Raw genomic sequence first — 19,139 nt, 5'->3', positions numbered from 1 at the left:
CTATGATACTACGACCAGCGAGGCAAGTGGCAATAATTCGATAGCCTACTAAAACATGTCACCCTATTCAGTCAGCGCTAGATTGGAACGTGCGTAAACAATTTCCATGGATCCACCATCCAAACCATTATTGAACAATACGGTAAAATACCTATGTTGAGAGTTAGTTGAAATGAAAAGCAGTCAACACTAAAAGCCACCCTATAGTGACTTAATAAATACACAGTAGTTGGAACTAGGGAGAAAAGTGTAAGAGAACGTATCAGAACTCTGCTTCTATCATGACAGAATTTGCGGTGTCCACACAGAGTGGGGCTGAAACGGCCGAGTTATGAGAAAAAAAAGTAGGCATAATATAAAAAACCCAAATAATCAGAAAACATGTTAATGCTTCTATTGTAGCACTTGGTATTGCTACCCACAGTCCAAAACCGCTGGCAATGGAATTCTATAAAACCCAAACTAACCGCAACAATACTTAACTGATTGACCCATATACTGTGATGACAAGAGAAATACTGAGTAAATGAACCTTAGGGCACAAAAGTTCAAAGAGTTACGAAGGAAAACTGAGAAGATGTATTCCAACCTAATGAGCAATACCATTAAAACTGCAACAGACTCACCTCCACCGGCGAGTCTGGTTCATCCAGGATGTTCTTTTCGTTCTGCATCCGCTGCATCGTCCCTGTAGAACTGGGGTCCATTATCAGTACGTTCTGACTACAGGGTCTGGTGAACTGACAGTCACTCTTTCTGGAGTCAGTCGTCCTGCACACCTCGTAATTGTACACGTGCTGTAGAGTTCCTGTCCCCAAAGTGTCTGCGTAACGCGGTGGATAATACGGAATAACCGGGAGGTTGGAATGATAGAGGATGCGAGACTGTCTCCATCTGTATATTTTCACTGATATAATAACCACTAAACATGTGATGAACAGAAATGAGACTACAGCCAAAGCCAAGACTAAGTAAAAAGTCAGGTTGTCGTTGTACTCCTTGTCGTGCGTAAAGTCAGTGAACTCCGAGAGCACTTCAGGGAAGCTGTCCGCCACCGCCACGTTAACATTGACTGTAGCTGAACGAGAGGGCTGCCCGTTGTCCTCCACTACAACAGTGAGCCTTTGTTTCACAGCATCTTTATCATTGACTTGGCGTATAGTTCTTATTTCTCCATTCTGTAAGCCCACTTCAAACAGTGCCCTGTCTGTCGCTTTCTGCAGTTTATACGAGAGCCAGGCATTCTGTCCAGAGTCCACATCAACAGCCACCACTTTAGTAACAAGATAGCCCACATCTGCTGAACGAGGCACCATTTCAGAGCTGCTAGTCTGGACTGGGTACAGAACCTGAGGCGCGTTGTCGTTCTGATCTTGGATGAAGATGATGACAGTCACATTGCTACTGAGTGGAGGAGAGCCTCCATCCTGCGCCTTAACCACGAGTCTTAGTTGTTTCATTTGTTCATAATCAAAGGAGCGCACCGCGTGTATGACCCCACTCTCTGCGTTTACGGAAACATAAACAGACACAGGAGTCCCGCTGACATCAGAATCCTCTAGAATATAGGAAATACGGGCATTTTGATTAGAATCCGTGTCTTTAGCTGTAACAGTAAATATAGAGACGCCTGGAGAGTTATTCTCTGCGATATAAGAGTTGTACACGCCATGTGGAAACACTGGGGCGTTGTCATTGACGTCGGACACCTTCAGGTGAAAGGTTCTCTTACTTGAGAGAGGAGGCGACCCTGCGTCCGTGGCGACTACAGTGATGTTATATTCTGACACGCTCTCACGGTCTAAAACAGCGCCTGTTACCAAGGTGTAGTAATTTCTTACATTAGATTTTATATTGAAAGGAATATTTTGGTCCAGGCTGCAGCTAACCTGACAATTTTCACCTGAATCAAGATCTTTCACATGAATAATACCAATGGTTGTACCGAGTGGTGAATCTTCAGAGACCGGACTAGTGAACGACATGACGCTGATTACAGGGACATTATCGTTGACATCTATTACATCGACAACAACTTTACTGGAGTCAGTCAATCCACCTTGGTCTGTGGCTTCGATACTCACTTCGTATTTCTTGTCTTTTTCATAATCTAACTGTCCCACAAGCGATATAAAGCCAGTGGTCTTGTCAATATCAAACACATTGTCCACATTGTTTTGCATTTTTGAAAGAGAATAATGTACTAAACCATTCAATCCACCGTCTGCATCGCTGGCATTTACCGTTGTAATATAGGTGCCTTTCGGTACATTTTCCATCACAGTAGCCCTGTACACTGACTGGTTAAACACAGGCGCATTATCATTGGCATCTAGGACAGTGATCTCTATATTTACTGAGCCAGATCTCTGTGGATTTCCACCGTCTACAGCGATTAGCTTTAGAGAGAGACGAGGATGCTCCTCTCTGTCTAACGACTTCTGGAGCACCATTTCTGCATATCTTTTTCCATGTGCATTTGAATGTTGTTTGACAACGAAATGATCATTCGGTGTTAGAATGTAATTTTGTAAAGCATTAGATCCTACATCCGGGTCATCCGCAGTTGCTAGGGTAAAGCGCGCCCCCACAGAAGCCAATTCACTGATTTTCAATTCTAAATCATTCTGTTGAAATGTGGGCGCATTATCATTAACGTCTAATATTTCTACAGTGACGAGGTGCAGTTCCATCGGATTCTCTAGAATCATTTCGAAGCTGAAGCTACACGGTGTGACGTCGCCACAAAGCTGCTCTCGGTCTATTCTCTCGCTCACGACTAGAATCCCTTTGTCTGTCTTCAGCTCTGTGTACTGAACGCTTTCTCCGGTCACGATACGGGCCCGGCCCGCCCGGAGCCGTTTCAAATCTAACCCCAGGTCTTGAGCTACGTTACCGATAAGAGAGCCTTTCTTCATCTCCTCCGGAATGGAATACCGGATTTGGCCACTGATAATATGACTGAAATACAGGAGTAAAACAAGAACTTGCCACCGCAGTCCAAAACACGAACGCCATCTTACGCATTTATGTTGAAGGAATCCATCGGAAGCCATAGCCAACAATGAATTGATCCCACAAAAATATTCCTTATACTGTATCCTCAAACGGGAAAGACAAGAGTGTTAGTCGATGTATAATATTAAATAAGCATATTTTAGCCGTCCTCTTGTGGTATCTGTAATCCACCTACACGTGTGGAGAGTGAGCTTGTCTCAGTCGCGCCCCGCCTCTATGAAGTGCAGATAGTCTCTCCCTCTCCTCTGCTAGAGCGCAGTGATATGGGAGGGGACTCCTTCTGATTGACAACACTGGACAGAAATCATTTCACTGATCAACAGCGGCCCTCAGAGTCTAAAACATGAACACTAGATGAAATTTGAATTAAAAAAAGGTAGAAATATTTCAACACAACTGTCTTCCCATATAGTAGCAAGTAGATGAACACTGTGCAATGTAAAATCGAAATAAATGCAACGTTAAATCACTATAATACTATGATGACCAGCAAGGCAAACAGCAATAATTTGATACTAAAACATGGCACCTTATCCTCTCAGCCAAAGATTGGAACGTGCGTAAAAGCATGTCCATGGATACTCACTCTAAATCATTATTGAACAACACAGCAACATATTAATGTTGAGAATTATTTGACACATGACAAGCCGTTAACACTGCTTAAGCGACTTCAGTGACTCTATTTTGACTTAATCAAAACATAGCAGTTGGAAGAAGAGAGAGCAGTGCGATAGAGCGGAGCAGACCTTTGCCGCTATCATGACAGAAGAGGCGCTGTCCACACAGAGTGGCACTGAAACGGCCTTGCAGTGCTACTTTATTGCATGTGTAGTACATATGATTAAAAGAAAATCATCAGGCATACTATGAAAGTCAAAACTAACCAGAAAATAAGTAGTTGCTTGTATTGTAGCACTTATGCGATAACTTCGGAACAACAATTCTAAGAACTCAGATGGAAATGATATTCAATAAAAGCCCAACAATACGTAACACTGACGTGCCCATACTGTTGACTAGAGAAATATGAAGTAAATGAACCTTAACCTGTTTGGGATAGGGGGCAGTATTTTCACGGCCGAATAAAAAACGTACCCGATTTAATCTGGTTACTACTCCTGCCCAAAAACTAGAATATGCATATAATTAGTAGATTTGGATAGAAAACACTCTGAAGTTTCTAAAACTGTTTGAATGGTGTCTGTGAGTATAACAGAACTCATATGGCAGGCCAAAACCTGAGAAGATTCCATACAGGAAGTGCCCTGTCTGACAATTTGTTGTCCTTCTAGGGCATCTCTATCAAAAATACAGCATCTCTGCTGTAACGTGACATTTTCTAAGGCTTCCATTGGCTCTCAGAAGGCGCCAGAAGGCGGAATGACGTCTCTGCAGTCTGGGCGAAAAAAAGCAGGAGTTTTTGTGAGTGGTCAGGCAGGGAACAATGACAGTGGAGTGCGCGTGCACGAGACGACTCCATGTTTTTCTTTCAGTCTATGAATGAACATAATGTTTCCCGGTTGGAATATTATCGCTATTTTATGAGAAAAATAGCATAAACATTTATTTTAAACAGCGTTTGACATGCTTCGAAGTACGGTAATGGAATATTTTGAATTTTTTTGTCACAAAATGCGCCCGCGCGTCACCCTTTGGATACTGACATGAACGCACAAACAAAACGGAGCTATTTGGATATAACTATGGATTATTTCGAACCAAAACAACATTTGTTGTTGAAGTAGAAGTCCTGGGAGTGAATTCTGACGAAGAACAGCAAAGGTAATCCAATTTTTCTTATAGTAAATCTGAGTTTGGTGAGCACCAAACTTGGTGGGTGTCAAATTAGCTAGCCTGTGACGGCCGAGCTATCTACTCAGAATATTGCAAAATGTGCTTTCGCCAAAAAGCTATTTTAAAATCTGACACCACAATTGCATAAAGGAGTTCTGTATCTATAGTTCTTAAAATAATTGTTATGTTTTTTGTAAACGTTTATCGTGAGTAATTTAGTAAAATCACCGGAAGTTTGCGGTGGGTATGCTAGTTCTGAACATCACATGCTATTGTAAAAAGCTGGTTTTTGATATAAATATGAACTTGATTGAACAAAACATGCATGTATTGTATAACATAATGTCCTAGGAGTGTCATCTGATGAAGATCATCAGAGGTTAGTGCTGCATTTAGCTGTGGTTTTGGTTTTTGTGACATATATGCTTGCTTTGAAAATGGCTGAGTAATTTATTTTTGGTAGGGTACTCTCCTGACATAATCTAATGTTTTGCTTTCGCTGTAAAGCCTATTTGAAATCGGACAATGTGGTTAGATTAACGAGAGTCTTGTCTTTAAAATGGTGTAAAATAGTCATATGTTTGAGAAATTGAAGTTATAGCATTTTTAAGGTATTTGTATTTCACGCCACGCCCTACCATTGGATATTGGTGAGGCGTTCCGCTAGCGGAACATCTGTCCCTGACAGGTTTAAGGCACAAAAGTTAAAATAGTTACAAAGGATATACTGTGAAGATATATTCCAAACCCAAAGAGCAATACCATTTAAACTCCAATTAACTCACCTCTAATGGAGAGTCTGGTTCATCCAGGATGTTCTTTTCGTTCTGAATCCGCTGCATCGTCCCTGTAGAACTGGGGTCCATTATCAGTACGTTCTGACTACAGGGTCTGGCGAACTGACAGTCACTCTTTCTGGAGTCAGTCGTCCTGCACACCTCGTAATTGTACACGTGCTGTAGAGTTCCTGTCCCCAAAGTGTCTGCGTAACGCGGTGGATAATACGGAATAACCGGGAGGTTGGAATGATAGAGGATGCGAGACTGTCTCCATCTGTATATTTTCACTGATATAATAACCACTAAACATGTGATGAACAGAAATGAGACTACAGCCAAAGCCAAGACTAAGTAAAAAGTCAGGTTGTCATTGTACTCCTTGTCGTGCGTAAAGTCAGTGAACTCCGAGAGCACTTCAGGGAAGCTGTCCGCCACCGCCACGTTAACATTGACTGTAGCTGAACGAGAGGGCTGCCCGTTGTCCTCCACTACAACAGTGAGCCTTTGTTTCACAGCATCTTTATCAGTGACTTGGCGTATAGTTCTTATTTCTCCATTCTGTAAGCCCACTTCAAACAGCGCCCTGTCTGTCGCTTTCTGCAGTTTATACGAGAGCCAGGCATTCTGTCCAGAGTCCACATCAACAGCCACCACTTTAGTAACAAGATAGCCCACATCTGCTGAACGAGGCACCATTTCAGCCACCAGAGAGCTGCTAGTCTGGACTGGGTACAGAACCTGAGGCGCGTTGTCATTCTGGTCCTGGATAAGGATATTGACAGTCACATTGCTACTGAGTGGAGGAGAGCCTCCATCCTGCGCCTTAACCACGAGTCTTAGTTGTTTCATTTGTTCATAATCAAAGGAGCGCACCGCGTGTATGACCCCACTCTCTGCGTTTACGGAAACATAAACAGACACAGGAGTCCCGCTGACATCAGTATCCTCTAGAATATAGGAAATACGGGCATTTTGATTAGAATCCGTGTCTTTAGCTGTAACAGTAAATATAGAGACGCCTGGAGAGTTATTCTCTGCGATATAAGAGTTGTACACGCCATGTGGAAACACTGGGGCGTTGTCATTGACGTCGGACACCTTCAGGTGAAAGGTTCTTCTACTTGAGAGAGGAGGCGACCCTGCGTCCGTGGCGACTACAGTGATGTTATATTCTGACACGCTCTCACGGTCTAAAACAGCGTCGGTTACCAAGGTGTAGTAATTTCTTACATTGGATTTGATCTTGAACGGAATGTTTTGGTCCAGGCTGCAGCTAACCTGTCCATTTTCACCCGAATCGACATCTTTAACGTTGATAATACCAATAGTTGTACCGGGAGGAGAGTCTTCAGACATTGGACTAGTGAATGACATCACGCTAATCACAGGTGCATTGTCGTTAACGTCAATGACCTCAACAATAACTTTACTCGAATCTGTTAAACCTCCCTGATCTTTAGCTTCAATCCGTAATTCGTATTTTTTGTCTTTTTCATAATCTATCAGGCCTGCAACTGACAGTATCCCAGTGTTTTCATTTATATTCAATACATCTGCTACATTTCCCTTCAGGTTAGACAGCGAATACGTTATAAAGCCATTAGAACCACTGTCTGCATCAGACGCGTTTACAGTGGTAATATAGGTGTCTTTTGGAGCGTTTTCCATCACAGTAGCCCTGTACACTGACTGGTTAAACACAGGCGCATTGTCATTGGCATCTAGGACAGTGATCTCTATATTTACTGAGCCAGATCTCTGTGGATTTCCACCGTCTACAGCGATTAGCTTTAGAGAGAGACGAGGATGCTCCTCTCTGTCTAACGGTTTCTGAAGAATCATTTCAGCGTATTTACTACCGTCTGGATTTGCATGTTGCTTGAGGGCAAAGTTATCATTCGGGGTTAAAACGTAATTTTGTAGACTGTGAACTCCTACATCGGGATCTTCTGCATTTTCTAGCACAAAGCGCGCACCGAGGATAGCCGACTCGCTTATTTCCAATTTAACATCCGTTTTCTTAAATATCGGAGGATGATCATTAACATCTAAGACTTCTATAGTTATGTGATGGAGCTCCATAGGATTTTCTAGAATGATTTCGAAGCTAAAGCTACACGGTGTGACGTCGCCACAAAGCTGCTCTCGGTCTATTCTCTCGCTCACGACTAGAATCCCTTTGTCTGTCTTCAGCTCCGTGTACTGAATGCTTTCTCCGGTCACGATACGAGCCCTGCCCGCTCGGAGCCGTTTCAAATCTAACCCCAGGTCTTGAGCTACGTTACCGATAAGAGAGCCTTTCTTCATCTCCTCCGGAATGGAATACCGGATTTGTCCACTGACAATGTGATTGAGATGCAGGAGAAAAATAAGTACTTGCCAACGCAGTCCACAACACAAACGCCATTTTACACATTTAGGTTGAAGGAATCCTTCCAATGCCATAGCCAACAAAGAATGAATCCAATACAAAAATGTATTATACTGTATCCTCAGAAACAAAGAAAAAAATCTAAGACTGATATTCGACCTATTCTTTCAATCCTGGCTATTTTCAGAGTCTCCTTTTGTTATCTGTAACATCGATCAGAGCCGAGTGTTTCTCTGTCGCGCCCCGCATCGTATGAAGCGCAGAGTCTCTCCCTCTCCTCTGGTAGAGCGCAGTGATAGGGGAGTTAACTCCACTGACTGACAACACTGGACAGAAATTGTTTCACTGATCAACAGCGGCCCTCAGAGTCTAAAACCTGAACACCAGATTATATTTGAATTCCTAAAAAGGTAGAAATATTTCAACACTTTAGAGCACAACTGTCTTCCCATATAGTAGCAAGTAGATGAACACTGTGCAAGGTAAAATCGAAATAAATGCAACGTTCAATCACTATAATACTATGATGACCAGCAAGGCAAACAGCAATAATTTGATACTAAAACATGGCACCTTATCCTCTCAGCCAAAGATTGGAACGTGCGTAAAAGCATGTCCATGGATACTCACTCTAAATCATTATTGAACAACACAGCAACATATTAATGTTGAGAATTTTTGGACAAATGACAACCAATTAACACTGCTTGAGCGACTCTTTAGTGAATCTATATGGACTTCATCAAAACACAGCAGTTGGAAGAAAGGGTCCTCTGCTGCTATCATGACAGAAGAGGCGCTGTCCATACAGATTGGTGCTGAAATCATCAGGGTTAATATGAAAGCCAAAACTAACCAGAAAACAAGTAACTGCTTCTGCTGTATTCGAAACCACAGTCAGCTGACAATGACAATCAATAAAAAACAAAGCTGACCACAACAATATGTAAAAGCTGTTATGCCCATACTTTTAACTAGACAAATACTGACTAAATTAACCTTAAGGCAATATAGATGTAGGATCTTTATTTGAGCCAATTTGCTACAGCAGGATAATAATCCGGCAGAAACAGGACATTTGAACTATTGTGTGGATTATGATTAATAAAACATGTTTTGGGATTGATACACTTAAAAAAAAAGAAGTAAATTACAAACTTTAGAAGATCTTTTAAACCTCAAATACACTACAAGAAAGTTGTCCTGCAACAGTGTGAGCAGATCAAATGAAGATTCTACATCTGCAGCTAAAATTGTTACAAAGGACATGATGTAAAGATGTATTCCAACCGAATGAGCAATACCATTTCAACTCCACAGACTCACCTCTAGTGGGGAGTCTGGTTCATCCAGGATGTTCTTTTCGTTCTGCATCCGCTGCATCGTCCCTGTAGAACTGGGGTCCATTATCAGTACGTTCTGACTACAGGGTCTGGCGAACTGACAGTCACTCTTTCTGGAGTCAGTCGTCCTGCACACCTCGTAATTGTACACGTGCTGTAGAGTTCCTGTCCCCAAAGTGTCTGCGTAACGCGGTGGATAATACGGAATAACCGGGAGGTTGGAATGATAGAGGATGCGAGACTGCCTCCATCTGTATATTTTCACTGATATAATAACCACTAAACACGTGATGAACAGAAATGAGACTACAGCCAAAGCCAAGACTAAGTAAAAAGTCAGGTTGTCATTGTACTCCTTGTCGTGCGTAAAGTCAGTGAACTCCGAGAGCACTTCAGGGAAGCTGTCCGCCACCGCCACGTTAACATTGACTGTAGCTGAACGAGAGGGCTGCCCGTTGTCCTCCACTACAACAGTGAGCCTTTGTTTCACAGCATCTTTATCAGTGACTTGGCGTATAGTTCTTATTTCCCCATTCTGTAAGCCCACTTCAAACAGCGCCCTGTCTGTCGCTTTCTGCAGTTTATACGAGAGCCAGGCATTCTGTCCAGAGTCCACATCAACAGCCACCACTTTAGTAACAAGATAGCCCACATCTGCTGAACGAGGCACCATTTCAGCCACCAGGGAGCTGCTAGTCTGGACTGGGTACAGAACCTGAGGCGCGTTGTCGTTCTGGTCCTGGATGAAGGATGATTGACAGTCACATTGCTACTGAGTGGAGGAGAGCCTCCATCCTGCGCCTTAACCACGAGTCTTAGTTGTTTCATTTGTTCATAATCAAAGGAGCGCACCGCGTGTATGACCCCACTCTCTGCGTTTACGGAAACATAAACAGACACAGGAGTCCCGCTGACATCAGAATCCTCTAGAATATAGGAAATACGGGCATTTTGATTAGAATCCGTGTCTTTAGCTGTAACAGTAAATATTGAGACGCCCGGAGAGTTATTCTCCGCGACATAAGAGTTGTACACGACCATGTGGAAACACTGGGGCGTTGTCGTTGACGTCGGACACCTTCAGGTGAAAGGTTCTCTCTACTTGAGAGAGGAGGCGACCCTGCGTCCGTGGCGACTACAGTGATGTTATATTCTGACACGCTCTCACGGTCTAAAACAGCGCCTGTTACCAAGGTGTAGTAATTTCTTACATTGGATTTTATATTGAATGGAATGTTTTGGTCTATGCTACAGCTCACCTGTCCGTTTTCACCCGAGTCAAGGTCTTTAACATTGATAATTCCGATGGTTGTACCGTGAGGTGAATCTTCAGAGATTGGACTGGTGAACGACATGACACTTATTACAGGCTCGTTGTCGTTTACATCAATTACCTCAACAATTACTTTGCTCGAATCAGTCAAGCCACCTTGGTCTGTGGCATCTATTCGAATTTCGTATTTCTTATATTTTTCATAATCTATTTCCCCTAACACGGAAATAACACCAGTGTTTGCATCAATAGTGAAGGTTTCGGAAACTGTGCCTTTTAAATTAGAAAACATGTACGATATATAGCCATTGGAACCACTGTCTGCATCACTGGCATTCACGGTGGTGATATAGGTGCTTTTCGGTGCGTTTTCCATCACAGTAGCCCTGTACACTGACTGGTTAAACACAGGCGCATTATCATTGGCATCTAGGACAGTGATCTCTATATTTACTGAGCCAGACCTCTGCGGATTTCCACCGTCTACAGCGATTAGCTTTAAAGAGAGACGAGGATTCTCCTCTCTGTCTAACGGTTTCTGGAGAACCATCTCAGCGTATTTAGTACCGTCAGGATTTGTATGTTGTTTTAGGACAAAATTATCATTCGGTGTTAGAATGTAATTTTGTAAGGCGTTAAGGCCTACATCAGGGTCATCTGCAGTTGCTAGGACAAAGCGCGCCCCTGCAGAAGCAGATTCGCTGATTTTCAATTGTATATCGTTCTGTTGAAACACGGGAGCATTATCATTAACGTCTAATATTTCTACAGTGACGAGGTGCAGTTCCATCGGATTCTCTAGAATTATTTCGAAGCTGAAGCTACAAGGTGTGACGTCGCCACAAAGCTGCTCTCGGTCTATTCTCTCGCTCACGACTAGAATCCCTTTGTCTGTCTTCAGCTCTGTGTACTGAATGCTTTCTCCGGTCACGATACGGGCCCGGCCCGAATTTAGCCTTTTAAAATCTAACCCCAGGTCTTGAGCTACGTTACCGATAAGAGAGCCTTTCTTCATCTCCTCCGGAATGGAATACCGGATTTGGGAACTCACAGTATGACTGAGATACAGAAGAGAAACCAGTACTTGCCATCGCAGTCCACAACACATACGCCATCTTATGCATTTAGGTTGAAGGAATCTTTCAAATTCCATAGCCAACAAAATAAATCCAACACGAAAATTCCTTACACTGTATCCGTAAATGGGGAGCAAAGAGAAGGATAGTAGTCGACGTATTATCTTAATCCAGTCTATTTGAACCGTCCTCGTATTTGTAATCTACATGTATGAACCAGAACGAGTGTCTCTCTGTCGCACCGCCTAGTGTGAAGCGCAGTCTCTCCAGCTCCTCTGGTAGAGCGCAGTAATAGGGGAGTTAACTCCACTGACTGACAACACCGGACAGAAAACATTTCACTGACCAATAGCGGCCCTCAGAGTCCAAAACATGAACACCAGATGATATGTAAAAATATAGAACTGCACAGAAATGATTCAACACTTTCCAGCACTATTTTCTTTTCAAAACGTCACAAATAAAAACACTGTGGTATGTGCAATCGAAATAAATGCACAGTTCAATTACTAAAATACTATGACCAGAAGGGAAGTAGTAGCCTCATCATTTAATAGTAAAACACGCCAGCCTATCTTCTCAGCCCCAGATTGGATCGTGCGTAAACATGCCAATGAAACAGCGGTCCAAACCATCAATTACAGCAAAACACTTGTTTTAAAAGTGATTTTGTTTGTTATATGACTAACTGTAAACATGGGTAAAATGTATAGTGACTCTTGATCCATATAAGGAAGTTGGAACCAGGCTCAGCATAGAGAGTGAGAGAGAGGAGAGCATACTGTTGCGCACTAAAAGTGGCGCGGTACACACGGAGGGGTGCTGCCATAGTCTTACAGCGATACAGCCTTACTTACTATTGTGGCGCTTAGCATTCATGATCACTTTGAAATAATTTCCCACCAACTCAACAGGCATATACGGCCAAAAGAAAGCCCATAAAGAATGCGTAGTAGCTGAATTAGCCCAGAAAGTAAGTAAGTCACAGAGGGAGCAAACCGAATAAATCCACACCGGAGCACAATTGAAAATTAATAGATACAGAGGACAGATTGCAGAGATTAACTCCAATTAACTCACCTCTAGTGGGGAGTCTGGTTCATCCAGCATGTTCTTTTCACTCTGCATCCGCTGCATCGTCCCTGTAGAACTGGGGTCCATTATCAGAACGTTCTGACTACAGGGTCTGGCGAACTGACAGTTACTCTTTCTGGAGTCAGTCGTCCTGCACACCTCGTAATTGTACACGTGCTGTAGAGTTCCTGTCCCCAAAGTGTCTGCGTAACGCGGTGGATAATACGGAATAACCGGGAGGTTGGAATGATAGAGGATGCGAGACTGTCTCCATCTGTATATTTTCACTGATATAATAACCACTAAACACGTGATGAACAGAAATGAGACTACAGCCAAAGCCAAGACTAAGTAAAAAGTCAGGTTGTCATTGTACTCCTTGTCGTGCGTAAAATCAGTGAACTCCGAGAGCACTTCAGGGAAGCTGTCCGCCACCGCCACGTTAACATTGACTGTAGCTGAACGAGAGGGCTGCCCGTTGTCCTCCACTACAACAGTGAGCCTTTGTTTCACAGCATCTTTATCATTGACTTGGCGTATAGTTCTTATTTCCCCATTCTGTGAATCCCACTTCAAACAGCGCCCTGTCTGTCGCTTTCTGCAGTTTATACGAGAGCCAAGCATTCTGTCCAGAGTCCACATCAACAGCCACCACTTTAGTAACAAGATAGCCCACATCTGCTGAACGAGGCACCATTTCAGCCACCAGAGAGCTGCTAGTCTGGACTGGATACAGAACCTGAGGCGCGTTGTCGTTCTGGTCTTGAATTAATATGTTGATACTCACATTGCTACTGAGTGGAGGAGAGCCTCCATCCTGCGCCTTAACCACGAGTTTAAGCTGTTTGATTTGTTCATAATCAAAGGAACATGATGTATGTAAAACTCCTGTTTCAGAGTTAATTGATATATAAGTAGAGACTGGAGTTCCACTGATCTGCGTGTCCTCCAACAGGTACGATATTCTCGCGTTCTGATTCCAGTCAGAGTCCCGCGCGCTGACAGTAAATATGGGCATTCCAGGAGAGTTATTCTCTGTGACGTAAGCAGAGTAGGTGCCTTTGTCGAACAATGGAGCATTGTCATTTACATCAGAGATTTTAAGGTGTATTGTCCTGGCGCTGGAGAGAGGAGGTGAACCCGAGTCTGTCGCCTTTATGGTTATATTATATTCTGGCGTAGTCTCTCGGTCGAAAGCTGAATCTGTGATTACAGTATAATAGTTAGTCAATGAGGATTTGATCTTAAATGGGAGGTTGTTGTCAATTGAACACGTAACGTGACCATTTCTCTCCGAGTCAGCGTCTTTCACATTGATTATCGCTATAGTTGTTCCCAGCGGGGCATCTTCAGAAACAGGGCTGGAGAAAGACATGACGTTTATAACGGGAGAATTATCGTTGACGTCAACAATCTCGATTAAAACTTTACTGGAGTCGGTTAAACCTCCCTGGTCCATCGCCTCAATCATCATTTCATATTTCTTGTCTTTTTCATAATCTATTTTCCCTACAAGTGTCATTGTGCCAGTTGTCTCATCCATGTGAAATATGTCTGATTGGTGCTCTTTCAAGTTGGAAAAATAATATGTAATTAGCCCGTTAGATCCACTGTCTGCGTCACTGGCATTCACAGTTGTAATATAGGTGTCTTTTGGAGCGTTTTCCATCACAGTAGCCCTGTACACTGACTGGTTAAACACAGGCGCATTGTCATTGGCATCTAGGACAGTGATCTCTATATTTACTGAGCCAGATCTCTGTGGATTTCCACCGTCTACAGCGATTAGCTTTAAAGAGAGACGAGGATGCTCCTCTCTGTCTAACGGTTTCTGGAGGACCATCTCTGCATATTTACTACCGTCTGGATTTGCATGTTGTTTCAAAACGAAATTATCATTCGGCGTTAAAATATATTTCTGCAGACCATTGTTACCTACATCTGCGTCCTCGGCACTGGCCAACATAAAACGCGACCCGAGTATAACTGATTCACTTATCTCAAATTTGATTTCATTCTTTCGAAAAATAGGTGCATTATCATTAATATCAAGGATTTCAACAGTTACACGGTGGAGCTCCATCGGATTTTCGAGAATGATTTCGAAGCTGAAACTACACGGTGTGACGTCGCCACAAAGCTGCTCTCGGTCTATTCTCTCACTCACGACTAGAATCCCTTTGTCCGTCTTCAGCTCCGTGTACTGAATGCTTTCTCCGGTCACGATACGGGCCCTGCCCGCTCGGAGTCTTTTTAAATCTAACCCCAGGTCTTGAGCTACGTTACCGATAAGAGAGCCTTTCTTCATCTCCTCCGGAATGGAATACCGGATTTGACCACTGACAATATGACTGAAATGCAGTAGGAAAAAAAGTACTTGCCACCGCAGTCCACAGCACAAACTCCATTTTGCGCATCTAGGTTGGAGGAATCCTTCAGATACCATAGTCAACAAAGATAAATCCAACACGACTATTCCTTTCAGCCTACTGTATCCTCAAACGGTGAGAAAGGAGATTACTGACAGTGAAACTGTTATTTTAATCCAGGCTATTTCTTAGCGTATCTGTTTGAGCGAGTGATTCTCTGTTGTGCCCCGCCTCGTATGGAGCGCAGTCTCTCTTTCTACTCTGGAGCGCAGTGATAGGAGAGGCGGGGACGGGACTCTACTGACTGACTACATTGGACAGAAATTATTTCACTGATCAACAGCGGCACTCAGAGTCAAAAACATGAACACCAGATATGTGGACATATACAACTGGGTAGAAATGTTTCAAAATTGTACAGCACTGTACTGCTATCTATAATAATAATAAAAAAACGCCACGTACAACTACTAAAATAACGATGACCAACAGAGTGAACGGTAAACATTTGATTGTAAAACATGCCACCATATCATCTAAACCTTAGTTTAGATCGTGGGTAAAAATGTTCCATGGATAGGGCGCACAAAACCATTACTGAACAGTACGGCAACATGCAGACAGCATGTCGCACTGGTTGAGAGCACTTTGCTTGGTACAGAACTAGCTATAAAAACGGCTACACTGGCTCTATAGTGACTATTGAGCAAAAGACAGTAGTTTGAACGAGAGACAGTATACGCTGCCTGAGAGCGGAGCAGACCTCTGCTGCTCATGACAGAAGCAGCGCTGTCAGCACACAGTGGTGCTGAAATGCTCTTAAAGCGCAGGACTGTTCAAATTACACCATCGAACATAGAATTGTAAATTCAAAATCATAACAAACAAAAAAATCAGCAGGCATAGTATAAAATCCGAAGCTAATCAGAAATGATTTAGCCCTACACTGTACACTGTAGACTAGACATACACAATAAATTAACCTAAAGGCACCGAACGAAATAGTTGACATTTTCACAAAAGGCAATGTAGATAGAGATATATTCCAAGCCAATGTGCAATACCATTTAAACTCCAATAAACTCACCTCTAATGGAGAGTCTGGTTCATCCAGGATGTTCTTTTCGTTCTGCATCCGCTGCATCGTCCCTGTAGAACTGGGGTCCATTATCATTACGTTCTGACTATAGGGTCTGGTGAACTGACAGTCACTCTTTCTGGAGTCAGTCGTCCTGCACACCTCGTAATTGTACACGTGCTGTAGAGTTCCTGTCCCCAAAGTGTCTGCGTAACGCGGTGGATAATACGGAATAACCGGGAGGTTGGAATGATAGAGGATGCGAGACTGTCTCCATCTGTATATTTTCACTGATATAATAACCACTAAACACGTGATGAACAGAAATGAGACTACAGCCAAAGCCAAGACTAAGTAAAAAGTCAGGTTGTCATTGTACTCCTTGTCGTGCGTAAAGTCAGTGAACTCCGAGAGCACTTCAGGGAAGCTGTCCGCCACCGCCACGTTAACATTGACTGTAGCTGAACGAGAGGGCTGCCCGTTGTCCTCCACTACAACAGTGAGCCTTTGTTTCACAGCATCTTTATCATTGACTTGGCGTATGGTTCTTATTTCACCATTCTGTAAGCCCACTTCAAACAGCGCCCTGTCTGTCGCTTTCTGCAGTTTATACGAGAGCCAGGCATTCTGTCCAGAGTCCACATCAACAGCCACCACTTTAGTAACAAGATAGCCCACATCTGCTGAACGAGGCACCATTTCAGCCACCAGAGAGCTGCTAGTCTGGACTGGGTACAGAACCTGAGGCGCGTTGTCGTTCTGGTCCTGGATCATTATTTTCACAGTCACATTGCTACTGAGAGGAGGGGAGCCTCCATCCTGCGCCTTAACCACGAGTTTAAGCTGTTTTATTTGTTCATAATCAAAGGAGCGCACCGCATGTAAAACTCCTGTTTCAGAGTTAATTGATATATAAGTAGAGACTGGAGTTCCACTGATCTGCGTGTCCTCCAACAGGTACGATATTCTCGCGTTCTGATTCCAATCAGAGTCCCGCGCGCTGACAGTAAATATGGACATTCCAGGAGAGTTATTCTCTGTGACGTAAGCAGAGTATGAGCTCTGATGAAACAATGGAGCATTATCATTTACGTCAGATATTCTAAGGTGTAAAGTTCTGGCGCTGGAGAGAGGAGGCGAACCAGAATCTGTTGCTGTAATGGTTATGTTGTATTCTGGAGTCGTTTCTCTGTCAAAAGCTACATCTGAGATCAACGTATAATAACTACTTAGCGACGATTTTATCTTGAACGAGTTAGTATCTACAGAGCATGTAATCTGTCCGTTTCTCTCTGAATCGGCATCTTTAACGTTTACAACGGCAATCGTGGTTCCAGGAGCAGCATCTTCAGACACAGGGCTAGTGAAAGACATGACGTTTATGACTGGGGCATTGTCATTTATGTCAACTATTTCTATGACAACTTTACCGAGGTCTGTCAAGCCACCTTGGTCTTTGGCCTCAACTCTAATTTCATATTTGTTATCTTTTTCAAAATCGATTTGTCCAACAACAGATATCTTGCCAGTTGTCTCATCAATGTCAAATATATCTGCCAAGTTTTCTTTCAAATTCGAAAAATAATACATCACTATACCATTGGAACCACTGTCTGCGTCACTGGCATTCACGGTGGTGATATAGGTGTCTTTCAGAGCGTTTTCCATCACAGTAGCCCTGTACACTGACTGGTTAAACACAGGCGCATTATCATTGGCATCTAGGACAGTGATCTCTATATTTACTGAGCCAGATCTCTGCGGATTTCCACCGTCTACAGCGATTAGCTTGAGAGAGAGACGAGGATTCTCTTCTCTATCCAAAGGCTTTTGTAAAATCATTTCTGCAAATTTACTACCGTCAGGATTCGAATGTTGTTTCAGAACGAAATTGTCATTTTCAGTTAAAACATACTCCTGTAGTCCATTAACTCCCACATCGGGATCCTTTGCACTCTCCAGCACAAAACGAGAGCCAAGAGTAGCAGATTCGCTGATTTCAAATTTGATATGATTATTCTTAAAAACAGGTGAATGGTCATTTACATCCACAATTTCAACTGTAACACGATGTAATTCGATGGGATTTTCTAAAATAATTTCAAAGCTGAAGCTACACGGTGTGACGTCGCCACAAAGCTGCTCTCGGTCTATTCTCTCACTCACGACTAGAATCCCTTTGTCTGTCTTCAGCTCTGTGTACTGAATGCTTTCTCCGGTCACGATACGGGCCCGTCCCGATCGGAGTCTTTTCAAATCTAACCCCAGGTCTTGAGCTACGTTACCGATAAGAGAGCCTTTCTTCATCTCCTCCGGAATGGAATAACGGATTTGTCCACTGACAATATGACTGAAATACAGGAAAAAAATGAGTACCTGCCACCGTAGTCCACACAAACGCCATCTTACGCATTTAGGTTGAATGAATCCTTCATATTCCATAGCCAACAAATAATACAGTCCACAAGAATATTCCGTAAAGGGTATCCTCAGAAACAGTGAGCAAATACTAGTTGACGCTTCGATTCAATCTAGCCTATTTTCACTGTCCTTTTCTGATCTATGTTAATGGCTCAGAGCGAAAGTCTTTCTGTCGAGCCCCACCTCGTATGAAGCGCAGAGTCTCTCCCTTTCCTCTGGTAGAGCGCAGTGATATGGGAGGGGACTCCACTGACTGACAACACTGGACAGAAATTATTTCACTGATCAACAGCGGCCCTCAGAGTCCAAAACATGTAAAAAAAAAAAAATGTACAGCTGTGTAGAAATTATTCAACATTGTCCAGCATTATTTTCTTTCCAAAATGTCACAATTAGAAGCACTGTGGTATGTGCATGAACAATCTAAATACATGCCATGTCCAATTACTAAAATAAGACCAACAGGGAACATAGCCGAATCATTTGATACAGGAACATGAGAACATCCTCTAAGCCCGAGACTTGATCGTGCATAAAACA

At 43.0% G+C, this 19,139-nt stretch overlaps 2 protein-coding genes and 1 pseudogene across 7 annotated transcripts in view; all 3 read right to left on the bottom strand.

Annotated features, from left to right (window-relative positions):
• The window catches only part of LOC106604876 (protocadherin gamma-C5), a 174,320-nt gene that overhangs the window by 100,652 nt on the left and 54,529 nt on the right, over positions 1-19,139 (bottom strand). The window contains exon 1 of one of the 6 annotated variants that reach the window (XM_014199975.3): positions 5,601-8,226. The exons of 3 other annotated variants lie outside the window; for them this stretch is intronic. In XM_014199975.3, coding sequence (XP_014055450.3) covers positions 5,601-8,039 — 2,439 coding nt within the window. In that variant the 5' untranslated portion in view covers positions 8,040-8,226. Of the gene's footprint in view, positions 1-626; positions 3,236-5,600; positions 8,227-19,139 lie in introns of those variants that run through there. 2 more of the 6 variants (XM_045718193.2, XM_045718187.2) reach the window with 2 other exon arrangements.
• LOC145879513 (protocadherin gamma-A11 pseudogene) lies at positions 11,581-15,857 on the bottom strand (annotated as a pseudogene).
• On the bottom strand, positions 15,289-18,811 carry LOC123743228 (protocadherin beta-11-like). Its single transcript, XM_082974980.1, has 2 exons — positions 16,188-18,811; positions 15,289-15,408 (listed from the first exon to the last, which is right to left on the bottom strand). Exons 1-2 carry the CDS (start codon positions 18,618-18,620, stop codon positions 15,289-15,291), a joined length of 2,553 nt encoding a protein of 850 aa, XP_082831106.1. The 5' UTR covers positions 18,621-18,811.

Source organism: Salmo salar, chromosome 05, assembly GCF_965601325.2.
Source record: "Salmo salar chromosome 05, fSalSal1, whole genome shotgun sequence".
Taxonomy (NCBI): domain Eukaryota; kingdom Metazoa; phylum Chordata; class Actinopteri; order Salmoniformes; family Salmonidae; genus Salmo; species Salmo salar.
The sequence above is the reverse complement of the archived record's forward strand: the minus strand, read 5'-3'. Positions and strand labels throughout refer to the sequence as shown.